Here is a 22,538-nt window from a genome sequence, read left to right on the forward strand (position 1 = left end):
ATCGTAAATACTAATATTAATAGAGAGGCAATGTTGCCAGGATCGTAAACTTTTATCACTTATTTCATTCTTATATACATTGTAATAATGATTTCAAATCGATATATTTATTTACAAACTATACTAATTATTCAAATCAACAATGATCGACGTATATATATTTATACTTTGAAGTTGACATTTATGCTCCATAGTTATCATGCTTTCACACATTGCTTAAATGAGGCATATACCAAGAGATGGCGCTAGTTGAAGCATATTTCCGGATTATGCCCCTGAACTGTCTTTAAGATCGATTTAATTAAGTTATTTAAGTTATTAGCAATAACTTAAAAATATTTATTACAAATAAATAATATAATTTATAAGTACTCTGTCAGCTTTTGTGTACATGTTTAATTATAATTTTTAACCAACTTCAAAAAAGGAGGACATTTGCTTTGTATACTTATTTTATATCGTAATATTTTTAGCAGTTGTAAGTAGGTATAAACGAGTACACATGTTGTAGATATAATAAATATGTTTTATTTTAATTAAAAAATATATACTTTTGTTAATCATCTGTTACGACGAAGTACTTTAACATAAAATGCTGTAAATGAGTACGTTTAGCTGTGCTACAATCCTAAAAAAATATTATTCAGCAATAGAAGTAACGAAACATTTTTTAAAAAAAGATGTTTACATTTTAATAATAGTAGGTATCAGGACAATTCACACAGCTCCATCTAGACCCAAATTAGGCTAGCTAAAGCTTGTGTTATGGGTAATAGATAACTGATACAAAGATATAGTAATATTTACGTAAATATTGTATTCAGAATTTTCGCCTATGTAATCAGTATGTTCATACGTTATTAAAATAATGCAGACGTTTGGCAATAAAATTTTGTTATTGTTTTTAAAGTAAGTATGATCAAAATAACATTTTTGCCGGTTTCGTACGTTTATGTAATGCCGTTTATAAATCGTCGTGAAGTTGCCAAACCTATCACACCTAACTTTTGAAAGTTAATTATAGTCAAGTATTATATAAAATACATTATTGTAATTGTTAAATAATATAATACAATACCACAATATATATATTATATATACAATATATTATATAACGTAATGCGAAAGTGTGTCTATCTAACTTTTTATTACCTTTTCACGACTAAATGGCTTAAATTTGACAAAAAGATAGGCTAATGTAATGTAAGTTGGACTCCATTTTCCGCAATCAGTCTCTACCTAACCGCACCGATGAGAGCATCGGTGCGGTCGTACGTGTAGAGCCGAGACTACTAGAGTAGTCAGCCCTCCAGCACCTCCCAAAAGCACAGAAGTCTCCTGGTGTCTTCACAGGTTTCACGGAGCAAACTCACCATTCCGAGGATTTGTTTTCGTTGTGTGACCACTGCTACGCACTCTACGATGATTGATTTAATGTTGAAGTTATTGACACCTAACCTGTGAAGGGCTCTTGCTGCCTCAGTCAGGGCAACACATTCACATTGGAAAATCGAACTGTGTTTACCCAGCGGTATGTATATGTTCCTACATAGGCTATATTTTATGAAAGACTGTGCAGATAAAGTCACTGTTAATAGCTAGTATTACTTAGGCATGAGCTAATGTTGTAATATCTTGCAACTCCCAAAGGTTATGACTACCCCAACTAAAATACTTTATATTGCTGTTTCTAACTAACGACGGAAACGTCCCCGGTATAGATAACAAACAAAATTTATAAAAGAGATTCCATCGTGATAAATTCTTAGTGAAATTGTCACGATGAGCTAACTATCCTGACCTCATACTCATCTTGTCATCTTCCCCTGCGTAAACCGTTAGCGCAGGCGAGTACACCATTCCATTATCATCTATAAAAAAATACAAGAGATTGCAATAGATTCGTTTTATATAAGTATATATATAGTACATAATATTTGGCATATTGTATTCAATAGTAATTGTAACATACAGAGGCACTCTTTGATTTTTGATTGCAGTATAGATATATAGACTATACATAAAACTGTTTAGTCTTACAGTAATTTACGTAGATTTGAAGAAAATAAAGAGGCATGAAATAAATATAGCTACATTATACATATTTACGTGTTTAATTGTATTATCAAAACGATGATTATTGCCTTGCCCACTTTTGTTTCTTGACGTTCAAAGTAGTGTTTCTTGAGTTGAATAACTGGATGAACATTTTAATTAATTTCTGAAATCAAAAATATATAAATAGGTAGATGTATAATATATAAATTTGTAATTGATGTTTTCTTTTATTACATTTTTATTAATTTTATTTAATTGCATTGAATGCATCAAAATGTGACAACCGAATGAATAAAGACATTATTTCGATTAATTCCAATAACAGTTATGTAGAAACAAGTTATGTACAAATAAAAGTATATGTAGAAATTTACTAACTTAATCCAGTTATTTTTGCCATATCCTCAGCCGTATAATCTGCCAATTTAGTTATATCGAAAACAGCTCTGTTATTCGGATCATCATTACGGATATTTATTTTATTCAAAGATTCAACAAAAGCCAAATAGTGTGTCATCATATCTTCTGGGCTGCTGTAGTGTCTGTTATATTTCTGTACAAAGTTGGTGAACAGCATAGGAGCGTCTCGTAGGTCGTAATGAGGTTTCTGAGCCATTCCATAATTGCCGTCCACCACGCTAGCGGCTAGAACGATCAAAACTAAAAAACTGAGCAACTTCATGGTAACTTTCAATGTACTCACTACTGAAGTGTTTCTTTTCGCAACATTTAGTTATATATATAAAGGTTGGCGACACGGTGAATTAATTTTACTGGCTATGACAAATGAAGAAACTTCAATTTCACTAATTACTCGATAACATGCAAAAAAATAATATATACAATTTGAATAAATATATATGTTGACCAGTTCCATCGCCAATAGAGTAGTCAGAGGTATGTATTATAATACGAAATTAACTCAATCACCTGGAAACGGATACGAAACTTTAATAAAATTTAGCATACGTACATACGTAAAGCAAGCTATTTTATATTTTAGCAGCTGCTTGGCGGATTGGCGTATAAAATAGTTGAGTCTAGGACCCACGTAGATGGGTTTTTACAGTCTAACCCTATCAGGGTTCATTTATATGAAGCAATGTATAGTAAAAGTCGCCGCAGACGTAGCCACGAATAAAAGTTAGTTTTTATTATATACTTCAACCATTGAAAATCACAGAACGAATCATTTTGAGTAAGTACTTTAAGGCACCTTTTTATTTACATACTGTAGGCAGACTTATGCAACCTACATTTGTAGTTTTCCACTATTTACTTACATGGTTTTATTTCTGTTTCAAATCAATAACAACGCATTCATTATTACTTCACGCTAAATACAATACCGCCCAGACCTGTCATGTAGCACTCTACCATTTAACTCATGGCCAATCAATTAGGAGAAAGAGTTGGATTCAGTTAAGTAAGAAAAGGGTAGGTAGGTAGATATATCCTAACAATATAAGTCACTCACCGAATGTTAAAAATATACAGTAAGTAGGTATACATATAGCGCCATCATTAGCGAGTAACATAAGTATTAGAGTTGTCTACGATACATTTATCCATGCTTAGCTCGGGCAGATAACTAGTTTTTATACATTTATGTCATATTTGGTCATCAGGTGGTACTAAATAAAGTACTAACTTTTGAGCGTACCTACTAATTCTGGGATTGGTACCAATAAATAATTAATTAGCATTTAAATTTCATTCTAAATCTATTTGTCTTCTCATCATAACCTTAATGAACAACTTTTATGCCTTTATTTGAAGATAGTTCACTATATTTTATGCCAAATCATAATTAAGAAAGAGATAAAATAAGGATGAGAATTTGTACAGACGAAGATTTATTAGTTTATAAATAATCAAAATTCTTTACTTTTACTTTTACATATTCAAAGAACTAGAACAAGTGTTCTACTTATTTATGTCTATATTAGTGATTCCACTCATACGCTTTCATTTAACCAAATTGGCAGTTCGATCTCAGAAAGATAGGCGAATATTATAAGGGACAATAGCCATTTACGAATACAAATACAAAAGTGAATGTGAAATTTTGCTAACTTTGATTACCTTCATATCGTCGTTAAGACCGAACAGATATGGACAGACAATCCGCAAAATTCCGAGGGTCGGAACGTTCCAACCGTAGACGTAGGTCAGGACAGTTGAGATCATATCACTGGCCATAATTATGGCTATGTTATTCTTACCTAAAATATTAGTTTTACCAAAGTTATATACAACTGTACCAAAAGTATAAACTTTGTAGGTATATATTGGTTTATGAAGTACAAGTTCTATAATAATACCATCTAGTTTTTCTGATATTGTGTTAATCAATAGATACTGACTGATATTATAAAGATGTAAAATTTGTGAGTTTGAATGTGCAAATTAATCTCCGGCACTACTATTCCTATTTTGAAAATTCGTTTTTCGTATTGCATGAACTATTTATCATGAAAGGTTGTAGGTTGTATAACATCACGCTACTATCAATAGAAGCAAAGCGGAATTGAAAAATGTGATACAAATGAAGTTGCGCGGGTTAACTAGTGTAATATTAAGTCGTCACTATTATTAAAAGCCAGCAGTAATTTTACTCACAGGCCTGATTATATTCATAATCAATTTAGGAATTGGGAATGATTTCTGACGTCTGACATTACAACAATGACGTAAAGTAATTAATCTGTCGGTGTTTTATAAGACTATAAGTACACTATTAGTACATATAGGATATTAATAACTTCTCATTGTTACTATTTAACTACACGATAAACACATTTGAGCACAAGGGTTTTTGATGACAGAATTACCGCATATTACCATAAGTTGTTTGCATCATAATTCTTAGTATGAGATACAATTCTGGTAAATAGCATATCTATTATACCTATATATATATATATATGTATATATATATATAATATATCATATATAATATTATCATACTTACCATTCTAGGAACCAACTATTCATCAAGTAGACTATGTATGTTTTTTAATGTCATTGGTTTCTATGGAGATATTATCTTATATCTATTATAATGTATGTAATAATATATTTATTATTGCTCAAACCCTCTACTTATAATATGTTCAAATATTGTGTAATGTCTGCGTATAGACTAATATAATTACCCATACGATGAGCTTTATCATGTTTACGTATGTACTCGTAGGTACCTATACATATTCAGTGATTGTCTATAGGTAATTACTTTGTTTGTTTGTGTTATTATCATTGGTCTCATATAATTAATAGGGTATACTCAAGAAAACGACCAAAGTACTTATTAAATAAACTTAAATAATTTTATTTACAAAGAGCGCATTTCCAAATATTTACTAATATGTTCTGCGGTTAGTACACCGCAGTTTTGTTAAAGCGGCGTATCGTTGAACGCTTGTTGTTCATCAACCGCAGATATACCTGAAACAATAATATTAATTGAAAATCGAATGTTAACAATTCAATCGGAATAGCAGAAATTATTGTCGATGCATATAGCCCACCATGGATATCGGATCTACTAATGTTCACAAATAAATATTTGACGGCCTAATGGTGATACACTTTCATAATCGCACTGGTAAATTCGTACAGCCAATTTCGTATATATATAATTATTGTCACATAGATAATATTTTGAAAAAGGTGTTATATATGAATGTGGATAAGGACCGAGGAACGCCGAAAAAGAGATGGATGAACTGTGTGAAAGACGATATGATTAAGAAATGGAGTAAATAACGAGATGACTGCGAACAGAGATGAATGGAAGAGATCAACATATTACGCCGACCGCAAATAAATGGAATAAGGAAGAAGCTGGTGATAATTAACATCACATGTATAAGTAAGTCGTATATATTCCTACTTATTAGTATAATTCTAAAGTTGGACCCAGGGAAAGGACATGTCAGGTGACTATTTAAAATACCTCTGCCTGCCCCATCCGATATACAAATTATGACGCTATATTACCATTATCATTTTATTTTATTCACATATATTGTAAACTAGCTGTACCCGCGACTTCGTCCGCGTAAAATAGTGACCTTGACCAAATAATGAAAAAAAAAATTAATGACCTAACCCAATAAAAGCCAAATGAAAAAGTTTCATCCTTTTTGCTTCAAAAATGACGACACCTCCATACATAACTCTTTCAACCCCTTATAACTCTTTTTCTAAATATATATTGAATAAATAGGCTAAAAATTAACCTTCAAGCTTCTAGCTTTAAAAATGACAATATTTCCATATAAACATTTAACTCTCCTTTAAATTCATTACAACCCATTTTTCTTTATTTATATTTAATCAACAGCCTCAAAAATAAGTTTCAAGCTTCTGACTTAATAAATGACGAATTTACCTAAAATCTTTCATTCCCTATTTGATTTTACCCTCTTAAGGGGAAAATTTTAAAAACTTTGAAAATTTATTCATATTTAATCACCAACCTAAAATATAAGTTTCTAGCTTCTACCTTTAAAAATGATGATTCTTACGTACAACCTTGCATCTACCATTTCAACCCCCTTACAACCTTTTTTTCGCATCCAAAAGTATCCTATGTGCTTTCTCACGATCTAGACTAATTGTGTACCAAATTTCACTTAAATCTGTTAAGTAGTTTTAGCGTGTAAGTAAGACTGACAGACAGACAGAGTTACTTTCACAGTTATAATATTAGTAAGGAATTTAATAAACTAACTCAAAAAGCCAATAAAAAGGTTTCGGTCATCGTTTTAACGTTAATAATGACGAATTTACATAAAAACTTTCATCCCCTATATTATTTTACCCCTTTAAGGGTAATATTTTTAAAACTTTGTAGGTCTATTTATTTATATTTAATCAACAGCATCAAAAATAAGATTCAAGCCTCTGGCTTCAAAAATGACGAATTTACATAAAAAAAATTATCCCCTAATATATTTAAGCCCCTTAAGGGTAAAATTTTTAAAAACTTTGTATGTCATATTTATTTATATTTAATTAGCAGCCTCAAAAATAAGTTTCAATCTTCTAGCTTCAAAAATGACGATTCTTCCATACAATCTTTCATCCCCAATTTCAACCCCTTACAACCCTATTTTCGTATTAAAAAGTAGCCTATGGCCTTTCTCAGGGTTTAGACTATCTGTGTACCAAATTTTATTTAAATCGGTTCAGTAGTTTTGGCGTGAAAGCGAGACAGACAGACAGACAGACAGATTTACTTTCGCATTTATAATATTAGTAAGGAGTAAGGATTTACAATAGCAATTTTAAAAACACTTTTGCCTACTAAAAGACTTGTTCTGATTGAAGCAATGTAAATCCTATACGATTGTAAATTTCATTTTATTACATACTAGCTGTGTCTGTGTTAATTTCAATAAAAAATGTAGCCTATATTATTCTGATGCATAAGCTAAATTACTGTAAGTGTAAGTTTCATCAAAATCCGTTCAGTAGTTTTTGCGTAAAAAAGTAACAAACATCCATACGCACAAACATTCGCGTTTATAATATTATTGAAATAGATACGTAAAAGATTAAGTATACTAAAATTCCTTCAAAAAAGAAAATCAAAGCAGCTTTAGTTATTTCATTGAATTACACATTACTTTGCGACATTTTCAAGATCAAAACCCTTTTATAATAAGTACAACTATAATTAGTAATGTTTCTTTATGTCTGAGGTTATTTGACCTTGGTGGTCTAGCGGTCTAGCACACCGCTTTACGTCTGATGGTCGCGGGTTCGATTCCTCGCACGGCACAAAATTTGTATTTATGAGTATGATTGTTTGTATCGGTCTGAATGTATCTATGTATAATATGTATGTATTTACGAGAAAAAATTATGTATATGCTTGTATCAGTTATATAGTACCCGTAACACAGGCTTTAGAAAGCTTAACTTGGGACTAGATGGCGCTGTGTGAATTGTCCTGAGATTATTATTATTCTTATTTACTTAATACAAATATATTAGTTACATTTGCATTTTAATATTTATCATGATTGAAAATACATGAACAAGGCATGTCAATATTATCGTAACGTGCCATGTACATATTTCTGACTAATAGAAATGATAACATGGCTGCTAATATTGATAACTGGCAATTGTATGATAACCTAAAATATTAATATTTAATAGAAGTGCTTTTCACAGAGGGGTCTTGGCCTCAATGTGGTGTGGAGCCATTGTAAAACACGTCATGTGGTTCGTAACCGTTTAGTACAATACAATCTAACAACAAGATTACAATAAATTGCATGTATTATTGTAGTATGTTTACTTTGTAAAGAGATTTTCCTTTCCTCTAAGAATTCAACATGGATGATAGGGATAGTGATAACAACAATACGTTCATAAGTGGCTAAATGTTCTATATGAATAAAATATTTGTTTTACTATTTAATATAATATTTACATACGTATAAAGAATCTTTTCTCAGTGGGTACCGAACTAATCTAAATAACTACAAATTTTTCTGCAGCAGTTTTGTAATATAGTTATAATAGTATACAAAAAGAACAAGTTTTCTGTAGGTATATTTATAGTACTTAAATAACCCTGGATAATTAACACAGCGCCACCTAGTCCTACGTTAAGCAGAGCTTCTGTTATGGGTATTAGACAACTGTTATACCAGTTAATAACTTAGATATTTTTTTGTACATACATACATAAAATACTTAGAAAACACCCAGGCCGACAAAAACAATCGTACCTATGAGTACAAATATTTACACCATGCGAGGAATCGAACCCGCAACCATCGGAAGTAAAGCGGCGCGGTGTGCTGAACCGGTAGTATTATGTTAAAATATAAAATACACAATTTCAAAACAGGGGTTTTCCCATAGGAATAACGTGACATTATTTATGTAAGTTAACTTATATCACAAATTTCTAATGGGCAATCTTCAATTAACTAATTATATTACAGTTAAAACTACAGCATTGAACTAATAGTTTAGTTAATAATGTCTGTATAATTGCAGTAACAATAAACAATACAGTATGTTTTTTTTTAATATACAAGTTACTAGTAATTAATTGAAATGTGGCAAACATTCCACGTCAGACACATTATGTAGTGTGATTATTATAAAAAAAAGTTAAAGTATTTTTATTGACAAATTCTAAATTAAAATGTTTAAAAAAGAATTTTTCGCTATATTTATTGTGAGGCATAATGAAGTAATGCAGATATTTAGTTTATTTACTAGAAAAAATACTCACGTAATAGGAACATTCTTAAATCGTTATCACAGTATATGGGCTCATGTAGAACACTATTGAGTTGATCTTTGATACCAGGCCTCGTATTACACCAAATAACCTGTCCTGTTTTCGACCATTCTGTCACTAGCATTTTAATACTCTGCAAACAAAAGCAATAAAGTTTAAAAAAATATTAGATAGTTTTTGCACGCTATTCGACCACGCGACTGGGGCATAGTGTTACCGGAATGAAAACTAGTAAATCTCTTTATATAAATATTACGTGTATATCAAAAACCAAGGTTTTTAGTTATGTTTTCTGTATTCAACTGACTTTAAAATATGTTTGTTATACTATTGTTTTATGAGATAACTAGCTAAACCCGGGCACGCTGCGCTGTAGCTCTGTCAGATAATATTTAATCTGATAAACAGTGTTGGTCCTAAAGTATATAATTATTAAGCCGAAAGCTGGGAGTGAATTCATGAAATGAAATTGTACCGCATTCATTGTACCGAATGCAAATTGAAGATAGAAAATATTTTTTTCACACTAAATCAATGCACATGACCGTGACATAATAAAAACATATGTATGGTTTATAAAAAATGTTTGTTGATGGTGATTTTATATCAATCTATTGAGGTTGTATATTATATACTATTGTACATCTTTTATTATCCCGATAGTTACAGAAAGGATGTTTATGTTTTCTAGGAGAGCGAGCAATGGTGCACAATATTTTAAAAGTATAATCAAATCTACCGAAGACAATGATTGTAGAGTAACTTTTTTAAGTACTGAAACACAATTAGTTAGTCATATTATCTTCAACAAATCCCACGCGTATACCAGTGAGAAGTTAGAGAATGAGCATGTAACACAGAAATTAATTATAATATTCTCAGTATTTACCTAAAGACATTATGTGAATGTATACAATTTTACATATTAAAGATTTTGAATTACAATAGGAATTGTCATATTTAGAAATGTTATAATGATTTCATAATAAATATTAATACCAGACTTCAGTCAGTAGGTAAAAATATTTTTGTATGACAATATAAAGTCTGTATAACAATATTTATTTCAGCATGGTGTATTTGTAAGTAATTATTTACTTTTGAAGATTTTTCCGCATATGAAAGCCCGTCTCAATTAGAATCAAAGCATTTTTATGTGAATCTGTACTGCTATTTGTAAACATTTCTTTTTTTGACAATGCTTCTAAAAAGGAAGAATATTTTGAAAATAGAAAGTATGTATCAACATGAATTCAATTTTGGTTCAGTTCTCAGTCGCTGTGTTAATTTATCTTTAGTCTAGTTTAAATTTTATTGACAGGTTTTTATATTATTATTAATGTCTAAAAATAAGTATTTTGTAAGTATATAAAACATGTGTATAATAATAAACGTAAACTTTGCGGTTTCACATCAACGCTGCATGCGTTTTGACGTTGCGGCTTTATGCTGTCAGAATATTAAATTGTGTTTAAATATTCACTAAAATAATATTGCCTCTGTTTAATGAAATAGCCGAGGGTTATTGTATTTATTTCAATTATTATATTATAAAGTAAATATTTTTAAACACAAAGACTAAAAGTTAAATATATTTTAAGGTTAAAATATGATAATTAGTAAAAGTGTACGTATAAATAATTAAAACCATATTTTTGAGAAATATGAAACATGTAGTCATTTTATGTTTGTCGCTAATCTTATGTTTTATATAGATATACTTAATACGTAATGTATATTGTATTTCCATTTATATTTAATAATAAATTTCCTATAAATAAAATGTATTTTCAGCAGTTATTAATGAAATCAATAGGTAAGTTGAATATATAAATATAAAAAAACGAAATGTTATTCGATTAAATACAAAATATCAAACGTTAAGCATTCAAGGTTTATAGTACCTACTAAAAGATTTTCTTGTAAGTCTGCATAAATCTTTTAAAATTAATATTCGTAAAATGAAGTATTTTTCCTTATTACGTCTTTAGCTTTACCTGTAAAAGGCCGACTTGGTGTGGATCAATTCATAAACCTAATAAACTATTAAGGTTTCCGCTCCTATTTTCTGTACAGTGTGTGTTATTTTGTCAGTTATTTTTTATATAGTTATAAAATATCTTATATCAGATATACATGACCTTTAAGGGATAGTAAACCTCTATTGTAACTATACATGTATCCTTTAAAATATTATTTATGCCTTTTCTTTAGTGTATTTTCTATATGTTATCATAACATTCTTTGACATGAACAGTATCAAAGAAATACATATTGTCATCACTGTTATCCTAAATGATGTAGTCATGGTATGTCAGTTATCGACTACATATTGAACACAACACCTAACATGACATCATTTCAAAAATATGTAATACTTAAATCATCATGGGAGAGAGTGAGGTGAGTGGGAGCGGTCTTCTCTCGGATTAATTTCCGTTGTGTATCGGTGTTTTTTGATACATAAAGCATAAAATATTTTTTTTATTCGAACCAGATTTGAACTCACGATCTTTTAGCTACGATGCTACCACTGATCTACAATGATCTAACATAACGTACTCGTATATATATTGATAAAAAGATGTAATATAAAAACACTATTTCAGTGAAGAAACGTAGATATATCTTGGAAGAGAAAAATTTCAAATGCACATTCACAAGTTTAGTATCGTCATAACTCACCTGCAAAAATGTATAATCCATCCTGTACAAGGCGTCGCAATAAATCACCAGTATATTCGCCGATCTTCCTCTTTCCGCCCCTCCCGTGCCATTCGCCACGAAATTATCCGTATTTCCCACATTGTTACCATTTCCTACATTGTTACCGTTTCCCACGGCTATTGTGCCATTGGCCACAGGATCGCGGGGTATTGTAGCGATATTGTCGTCCGTTACAACGGTTAAACCTTCCAGTCGCGTGTTCGGGATTTTAGTGTTCCTTAATGAAATTAATTGAGAGCGAACTCTTTCCGCGCCAGCAAAATGCAGCCCCCCGACTGGATGTATGGCGTAATGAGGTGGAAGGATACCATCCTATAACATAAAATGTTGATGAGGAGGATAAATTAAGCGTAACAGTTATTACGGCAATGAATGTATAAAGTAAGAGATTAAAAATACACATTGATACCTTAAAAATTACATTGTAAATTACATTATAGTTTACACGTTATTATATCTCTGATTAAAAAAGAAAGCTGCATCGATAAATGTACTATACATACACATTCGGAATGAAGGCGAAACAGTTTATAGTCATAAAAAGTCAACATAACTTGTTCATTAAATACACAGAACAATTTATTATTAATAACTGTAATTATTTGACTTACTTATAGACGTGGTATTTTATCTCCCTATAGTATAGTATTTTGATGCAATGACTAAAATATACCTTATATTTTACGTCTTTGCATCAAAATACTTACTTCTCATTCTTGTTCCGTTTCTATAATGTTAATTTCAATTTAATGACATTAACGGTTTTAAGGTATACATGACACAGATATATAATATGTGAATGAGATATTCTAAAAGTTTCTGTAGATAAAATACATAAACTCACATCAGCGAACTCTATTCGAAGCGGCGGCCGGGAGTGATAATAGAGCAATAATACCACGTCAACGCCCACTCCGCAGATAAGACCAAGTTCTATACCCAGTACTAGGCAGCAGACAAATGTTCCCACTAATGGGATGATGTCCAGTCCTGTGAAAAAAATAAAACTTGGTCTACCCATAAAATTTTGTTATAAGATGATTTTTCACCACGCTGGACTAGACTAGGTTTTATTGGGATTTTTTTTTACATCTTTTATCCTTGGTTTTGTATTACATAGTATTTTAGGGCTTTCTTGAGCAGACAAGAAGGCTTGATATACTTTATTTCTACTTCCCACAAATCATTTAAGCTACTCTACACTTAAAATTGTTTAACAGCATACAAATATATGAATGGGTTATTCAATGTAATAGATTTAATTTAATTTAAATAATTAGTTCCCTTGTAAAACTAGATAGTTATTACGATTCGATTAGATATTATATCTAAAAGTTATTACAATTGACAAGCTAAGTATAAAATTAATTTTGATCATAAAATATGTAATAAAATTCTAAATAGAATATATTAACTGCGAGTACAATAAATTTTCAAAACTATTTAAACTAGCAAAAGGGATAACTCGCCCTGAGTTACTATCTTAATAAAGTTCTAACCATTTTTCTAGCACAAAAATCGAATGTTATATCCTACCATGACTTTCCTAGTCCTTACTTGTATTAACAAAAATAAATATATCTATGTTAATACACAATTAGTTCCCATATGAAACTAAATAGTTATTCCAAATAAGTTCAAAACTTTCTATAGAGTTATCTCCGTTATCGGTCCCGCAGTGATATGAAGCTGTAACGTGTGCAGAGAGCTTAATTTAAAATCCAGTGGGAATAATTAATAGGCCGTCCGCTGGGATAGTGATGAAATTTCTGGATTTGCTTATATAATCTTTGCGGATTATGAGGGGCCCCCTGAGAATACGGGTAGGATTTGCTACTAAATGGTAGTGTTTATTATTCAATTTGTTTTTCCCATTTCCGCATTAATTTGTATCCACCGTCGACAATATGTTTTCCCGTGACTCCATTCGTGTAGAATTAATATTGTGTAATAATAATATGAATATCCAATTTAGAGTTTCATAACTCATAAGCTTATTCGTGTCCACTTATTGTATTTTAACTTTTGTTTTGGTTAATTATAAAGTAGTCCAGGAAAATCAAAAAGAAATTCCTTACCAACGCCATACCAAAAGCAAACTTAATAATGACTTTTATATTAATTATACAGCAATAATAAAAGTAAGAGTGGCCAATATTACTTCAAAAGAAGTTAACGAAACATGATATCTAACTGAGTTACTTTATTATACTGTTTTTTAGTTAAAGTTAATTTGTTAACTTTACAATTACAATAATATTCTAGATACTGCAATCAGTTACAGTTTAATTTATAAAAGTGGTCCACAAATATTGGGATAACTATAAGACCACGCACAACACTAAAACGTACGCTATACTCGTATTACATACGACTGGCCTACTAATTGTCATTTAGAAATCCTGCCATACCCAACCTGCTGAAATTATTTTACAATTATATTACGCGTGATTTTGTAGAATAACACGTACAGCTCTAGTGCGTATAAAGGAAACTCATTAATATTTTATTCTTGCGGTAACTACAGGGTTAGTTCTTATACATATATAGGGTTAGTAGTAAGGGATATACCAAGCCAAAAGCCAGGCAGCCATTATGAAACTTAACCATTTTCATCAAGTAACAAAATAAAAACAATTTTTTTAATTTTGCATACTAAATTGTTCGTGTGACAACGCAGTTTGTATATAGGTTTTGAAAAAACCTTTTTCGATTCTTTTGGGATAGTTATTCAATTTCATAAATACTATTAGTTGTATTTGACTTTATATACACTTTACCACTAATCGTGTATTAAACAGCTTTAATATAAAAGGTTGTAACTAATTTTATATTTAGACTGTACTGCTAAAACAAAGTAATTCTCCAATTCACTTAGATTGTTTAGATTTCTGATGATAAATTTATATATAAAATTTTTCTATGCCGATGAATATAAAAATGTAAACAAATCACACCCACCTTCACCCAATTATATTCCACAACTTCCAAAAAGCACATAAATTCATCTAATATAACGATATTATCGAATTAATTTAATTTGGTTCATTCAAGCGAAGCTGCGTCAGCTTACATTGAATTGTTTCATCTCACTTTATCTTGGCCGTACTCCAAAATTATGAAGTCATATCCAACATTGCAAGAAATGGATATTATAACATTTTATCAAAACACTCGATATTCACACACTTGAGAGTGTCACAATACACAATCACTTAAACGAAAGTAATAATACACTTAATATACTTACTACTAGTAGCCCAAAGTTTCTTGATGATAGCAATATCGACCATGTGCAGTACGGCGCATACAATGACAGCGGCCAGGGCGGCCCGCGGTATAAAGTAAAAGTACGGAGTGAGGAGCGCCAATGTAAGTAGTACTATAATACCTGTTGAAAGATACAATGATGCTATAATTTTCCTAGTCATATCTTAAAACTGCATGAATTAAGATGGAAAATGTATTGTATTCGTTGAAGTTACACAACAAAAGAGAATAAATAGATAAGTTTCTGAATTTATCTTCAACTACCACGATGCTGCCTGCATGAAATATAATTCATATTATAAAATCTATTAAGTGAGATTTCAGTGGTCTAGTGATTTTGAATATCGGCTTACTTCCAATGGTTCGGAATCGATTCTTCGCACTATACAAACATATATTCGTGAGTATATACATATATATATTATGTATGTATTTACTATGCATGAGCTATGTAAATTGACCTGAATAATGGATAAAAGAAAATACTTAATAATAATGACATTGTTATTATTTATAAACAAATCTTTCCTCTTTATAATATTACCTTTTCCCATCACTTTATGTAAAATGTAATAGACAAATTCGGAAGTAGGATATTGAAACATAGACAAAGTATGTGCATACACTCGTACAGTACAAACGCTACCCTAATTCTGTTATGTGATGGTGGATTTAGATATTTAAATTTTAAATCGAGTGCGGAACTTTAGTGCGGTAAACTAGCGATGCAAACTTTTAGATTTATGAACTTGAGCACCAGAGCGGTGCAAACCGCGCCCGCACATGCGAACAATGATTTATAGTACTCTCGTACATTTGTCTTCGCCACTATTTACTGCTCGCGGTCAAGACAAATAGCTTAGGTGATAAAAACCATTATTGTAATCGTTTATTGTCTTATAACATTTACTAACCTGATACATTTAATATAATAGGTGCAATGTATGGAAGCAAATCATGGGTACGTAACAATAAGCGCCGTTGATTTGCAAGTATTATGAAAAACCTGATTTATAATACTTTTAAGTAAGAACTGGTTGCAAAGAAAATCTCCATGTAAAATATATTAAAGGCATACATATATTTAACTAGTCGGACTAAAGTACGATAAAATAAAATATCGATCAATACAATGCTTTTTTCAGTTGTCACATAAAGGCATTTGTTTTATCTGCACATCACTACTTCTTGTCATACAAAATTAGTTTCAAGTAGGTAAACTCCGCAAAACACCTGATTTACAACAATCTGAATATTATTAACTAATAAAATGAAATTAATCACTTCAAGAATCTACTCTACTATTTATTTTTAAATATCAAAGACTATTGTATTCTTTCATAGTCACATTCCATTAAGTTTTGTCTATTGTAACTAAACTACTGTAAATTTAAATTCGATAAAATTTAATACAATCCGTCTGTACAATATAACCGCGACATAAAATAGAAATAAACTTTCCAAATGCGGTACAACAAAGTTTGCCCAAATTAGAGTAAAACTTGACCATCTTTGGAGTCAGCTGTTAAAATTACTTTAATAATTGCTTCTGACGTCATCAAATCAGACAAGACCCGTACAATGATGAAGTGGTCCTAGCGACGACACAACTGAAACTTAATAACGAAATTTCTAACAAATTGTAACAAAGGAAATCTTAAGGAATGCTTCTAGACAAAGTATCTACTCTAACCGATTCAATGTAACCAATTTAAATTGTTATACGAAATATCCTCCAAGACAAGATTTTCAAACAAGGACATTTTAGATTATGAGAATGACGAGGATTAGATTTCTAAGTTCCCATTGCTATTTTCAAAGTAAAGCATAAATTTTCATATTAAACGAAAATTTATTTGAGAATATTAAACAATAATAATTAAAAGAAACTTTTATTGCTAATACAAACAAATTCTAAAGCAATTTAGTTTGTTCTTTGACATTCTTAGAAAAAGAAAATTAAAGACAATGAAAACATAAAAGGTCCAGTCTCGAGAAACGAGGTCCTTCAAAGTACTCGTCTAACTACAAATTAAATAATAGTTTATTTTCAAAACACAAAACAATAAGATTTAGTTTTGCAAAGTTCTAATAGAATATAAATTAATTATGGATACCATAGCTCTATATCATATAATATATAATATGATATCACAGATATAACTTGAGCAGGGTTACCATCCTAGAAACACTTAGCCTCGTCCGCCGTATAAAGAAGTAGTAAAATCTCCATATTGGTTTAATTTGACTCTCGAACCTCATATACCATATTATTTCAAATGATTTTCGTATTTAAAAATCTCTTATAATTAATACATTATTATCTTATCTATGCTAATACTTAAACTTAACTTATATATGGATAAAAATATTCTCGTACCAATGACCAAAATTCATTTTTACAATTGGCATCCCTGAACTTGAAACATAATATATATCTCATATTTACGTTGCAAGGTCGTAACATAATTAATTCTAGTATAAGAAAATTAGACTACAGTATCTAAATAAAAAAAAAACTTTGTCTATAGCCCTATAGACAAAGTTTTTTAGTCGACGTAAGTTATACGATTATATCACATCTACACATTTCGTGTACTAGTTTTTAGTACTTGTTACGAATTCGGAAATAGTTGTGTAATGACTATATGCCTAAGTATTTCCTGATATATAAATGTTTAAAGAGCTGGCAGCTCACAAAGCAAGCTGTTTGGTGGTCAAAATAGATAGCCTAATCTACCTAGACAATTTTTCACAAAATCTCACTGAATATCTTCTTAACTTTTATCACAATTAATTCACAGCTAACTATACATCATAAAAAATAAACAAGAACTTCATTTATTAAACATAATTATGCCATTTACCAAAAAACAAACTGCTTGCTGTTTTAGGCTTACCTACTGGAAATATATCAAATTATTATTAGATTTAAAGTTTACCGAATATATTCTCACAGCGAAGGTCGATTTGGAGGTTTCATTACAGCATTAATTATTTGCAATATATATAAAACTTTCTAAATAATGTAAGTTTCAATTAGTTTTAGGAAATAACCATAATATGTATAATTAATGATCCATAACATTGTAGATAGGGAATTTTAACGTACAGAAGTGGCAACAAATGTCCCATATGAATAAATTATTTTGACTATGACATACAAATCATTTCTGTAGAACTAATATAGTATTATTATATATATATTAATTAGCAGTTTACTAGTACTTCGCGTAGTCCAATCATGAATTTAAAATATAAATCATTTGTTTGGCACTCGGTGCTCGCTTTAAATTCTAAGAATAATAAGCTAAAGCTGGGTATTCTTGGAATTCCCGGAATCCCCGGTAGATTATTCTTACAAGTAAGCTGTCACCAACGGCCAACCTTGTACGTGATAAAAATGTTGAGAGATCCTATTACATCTTTATTGCAGAGACAATCAGCTTGTTTTTCTAAGCTGTGTTTCGATTGAAGGCATATTGATAGAAGTAAAATTACTTGGTAGGTCCTCTAATACATAAGTGGTATCAGGGCGAGCATGATAACGTGATGTGGTCCTATTTATGCATATAGGCGATGGTTGTTACTCACCATAAAGTGTGCTATTCGTACGAAATAAAAAAAAAACTTGATGTACATCGATGACGAGACATAATTGGCATTAGTTTTATTTCTTTACCGGGGGGGTTTGGGCTATTGTGAGGTGCTACGACCCGTAGTACTGCAGGTAGCAGTAGGTACATAGATCTATTGTGCTCGCCATTTTTCAGAGTTTGCTATCTACACGTGTCAGGTACAAGAATTAAAGGATGGTGTCAGTTAATCTCTTAGTTTGCTATTAATAGTAGAAAATAAATATTGGAAGCCCAGGCTTCCAATATTTATTTTCTACTATTATTACCAGTAATAATAGAAATAATTATATGAATTTTAAAAACGATTTCATATATTTCTAATAAATGGTAGCCAAAACAAGAATAATCTCGATCATGCCAGTTTTCAAATAAAAAAACCGCATGTTAAACGATCCATTCTTTTAGAAGGCATGAATAATCTGGGGTTATACAAAAATTAAATAATAAATCAATGTCATACTTGTATATAAGCCCGCCGCAGGAGTCCTAACGCCCGACGCGTCGCTGACAGCGCTGCGAGTGAACGACCCGTTCACTGGAAACGATCGGAAGAAAGCGCCTATGAAGTTACATACTCCAAGTGCAACGATTTCTTGAGTTGCGTCCAACGTGCTGCCCCTTGCTGAAATGTTCTATAAATTTAATGAAAATACTGAGACTTATTTTAGTTAACAGTTCTATGGCATCGTTTTTAGTTTATCCTGGACAATGCACACAGTGTCAAGTCCCAAACTAAGAAGAGCTTGTGTTATGGTCACTAAACAACTTCTCATAATCTCTAAATACATAGAAATCATGTAGACTAATACAAAATTGTTTGCAAGAATCAGAATCGGGAATATGATAGTATGATAAACCGCAAAATGCGTCATTTATTTCTTATTTATAATTTTTTATTATATATGTATATTAATTTAACAATATTTGTATTGTCCCAAGTATTAAGTTATAGTATTAGTTATGTCTACCCATATTTTTTTCTATCTAAGAAGAATCATATTTCTTTCTAAGAAGACGTAGCATATTGCATTATGTTGTATGTATCACTATTAAAATTGTAATTAATGAATTTTTTTAATGCATCTTGTTATATTAGTATTAAACGAGTCAGGGAACCAGTCTTCTGAATTGTTACTTTATAATATAAACAATAATTTCACTATTCATAATATTTGCCTTTAATTGAATAACAATAATTTTTGCAAACGAAAAATCGGTAAGAATGTAAAATGTCGTAGACCTCAGGAGTAGCAACACTGAGATTATTACGGATGTAACATATTTTGTAATACCCGAAGTGCTATTCATACCTATTCGGACGGTTACTCAAGTGGGCTGACAGCTTGTTAGCCAGTTACAAAAATTATCTCTACTACGCTTCACGAAGAAACTTATTCAGTTCATGAATATTCCTCACGTATTTCAGCATGTATTCGACTTAATATATTATTTTTGAGTAATATTATAAATTTCTTAAACATAAAAACTACAAAGTTATAACTCACTAGGAAATCTAAATGTTAAATTCAATAATATTACAATGACAATAAGTATAATAGTTTTATGTAACATAGCCGTATAGATACGTCTCTTACAAAATGGCATCCTAAAGTATGGTAATGGATTGTGATGCTATCCAACGCCTGCATCGCCAGTCGACTGTTACTTAAGCGGGCCCATTTGCAATGTCAATTATGATAATTCGTAAATGCTCGATTTATTTTACATAACGGGAAATCGTTCTCTCCAATACGACTTAATGTGTATTGCGAAGACTTCAAATTGTTTTTCGATTGCTTTCGACAAATTGACAGCAACTGAGATGGTTTGAATTCAAAAATGTCCAACTTTAGAGGTATGAAGAAATTCATAACGTAACGTCTAAGTGTATTATAGAAAATTTAATGCAAACTGCATATAATAGAATGAATAGAACGTGAACAATTTGAGAGCCTTGGGGTCTAGTGATATATTATACGGCATACTCCCAAGAATTCAAACGTGTCCAAAGAAATAAACGTGTGACTAAAAAGTGTCAATTTGTATTTCTGACTGACTATCCGATGAAGAAAACACTGATATCAAACTGAAAATTCATCTTAGTGATGGCGTGAAGGTTCTTTCTCTGCCGCGTATTCTACATGGCGAGTCTATCAATATTCTAAGCGAAATGTGGTCACGTTAGGAGTTTCATTTACCACAACATCGAAGTTTATAATGCCTCTGACAACCCTATATAGTATAATAGTTGTGAAGGTATATATTCACATGTATGTGTTTTTTTATAGAACATTAAAATATCTTACCAAAAGCCTTAGCTATAGCGACGTTAGATATGATGCCCACTATTGGAACAACAAGTAACCCTGAGCCTAAATGGGTAAACATTTCCCCGGCCGTATATGTAGTGTTGCCTACAGTTGTGTGGAAGGGTGGTAGTTGGGGCATTGGTAAACCCGGTGTTATATTGCCTGAAACAAGAAATCATCTATATTTTATATACATGCATATACTCGTAAATATATGCATTTTTTTAAAATAATCCACATATTTTGTATAAAACAATATTAATATAATTAACATAATGGTACTGTACAACCTACTTTGTAGGCAACTACATCCAATATTAGTTTAGTTATATATGAGTATCTCAGTAATGGCTTTATTTCGGTACTGTTGTAACTAAGTTTATAAATTGTAATATTTACGTATATTTGTAACTGTTGTTTTTATAATTTATATAAATAAAAAAAAATGTATAGAACTTACATAAACAAATACCTCTAAGAACTGTTGTGAAAAATCTTACATTGTGTCGTAGAAGCTATGTTATAAGTTTTTATAAAAATGTAAATGTGTTACAGTACTTATAAAATTTAAGTGATGTTTTTATTTTGTACATTTCAGGAAAACAAATTGCAAGTGGCAACAGTACCTGTTAAAATTAATGGCTCGTCTTTATCCTGGTGTACGAAGAAAGCCAACACGGCCGCCAAGACCACAACCACAGCATTCCTGCCTACACCCGCAAACCATAAACATTTCTGAATTATCAGACCTGTCCTCCGACTCTTCTCGTCATTTATACCCTTAATTTTAATATCTTTTATAACCTGTAAATAAAAATAATAATATTTTAACACTGCTACGAAAAATAGAAATTAACCTAAAACCTTGTAAATAGGGTCTTTCATATTAGATGTTACATTTATTATTTACAAGATTTAGAATAAATAATTAGTTATATGTAAATTATTTCATCTCTATTTCATTAAAATTGTAAATAGTCCATCAATATTTAAATAAAATTATCAGAAGTGTATTTCGTACCTATACTGTAGTATAAAATATTATATGTATGATATTTTAAGAATTATTTCTAGTGATTGTTATCGTAGATTTTATTTTTACTATAAAAGGTACGTAAAAGAATGCGAAGATAATTGCAGTATAATCGAATAACAACCTTTTAGTTTTCCGTTTTCCTCTTTTGTACACACGTAGGTACCCCACCTAATTGCATTACAATAAGACCGTGGAGTAGGATAAATAGAAGGAAAATCCAT

At 30.6% G+C, this 22,538-nt stretch overlaps 1 protein-coding gene across 3 annotated transcripts in view; it reads right to left on the minus strand.

Annotated features, from left to right (window-relative positions):
• Positions 1–5,365: 5,365 nt before the first annotated feature.
• LOC131842576 (sodium-independent sulfate anion transporter-like) overlaps positions 5,366–22,538 on the minus strand; it is a 31,422-nt gene continuing 14,249 nt past the window's right edge. For all 3 annotated transcript variants that reach the window (XM_059191153.1, XM_059191154.1, XM_059191152.1), the window contains 8 exons: positions 21,908–22,085; positions 21,279–21,443; positions 19,433–19,594; positions 15,315–15,455; positions 12,909–13,054; positions 12,023–12,376; positions 9,329–9,470; positions 5,366–5,508 (listed from right to left, as the gene is read on the minus strand). In XM_059191153.1, the coding sequence (XP_059047136.1) occupies positions 5,459–5,508; positions 9,329–9,470; positions 12,023–12,376; positions 12,909–13,054; positions 15,315–15,455; positions 19,433–19,594; positions 21,279–21,443; positions 21,908–22,085 (1,338 nt within the window). In that variant the 3' untranslated portion in view covers positions 5,366–5,458. The remainder of the gene's footprint in view (positions 5,509–9,328; positions 9,471–12,022; positions 12,377–12,908; positions 13,055–15,314; positions 15,456–19,432; positions 19,595–21,278; positions 21,444–21,907; positions 22,086–22,538) is intronic.

The sequence above is a fragment of the Achroia grisella genome, unplaced genomic scaffold (assembly GCF_030625045.1).
Source record: "Achroia grisella isolate CSIRO2021 unplaced genomic scaffold, CSIRO_AGI_Agris_v1 utg241, whole genome shotgun sequence".
Lineage (NCBI taxonomy): Eukaryota > Metazoa > Arthropoda > Insecta > Lepidoptera > Pyralidae > Achroia > Achroia grisella.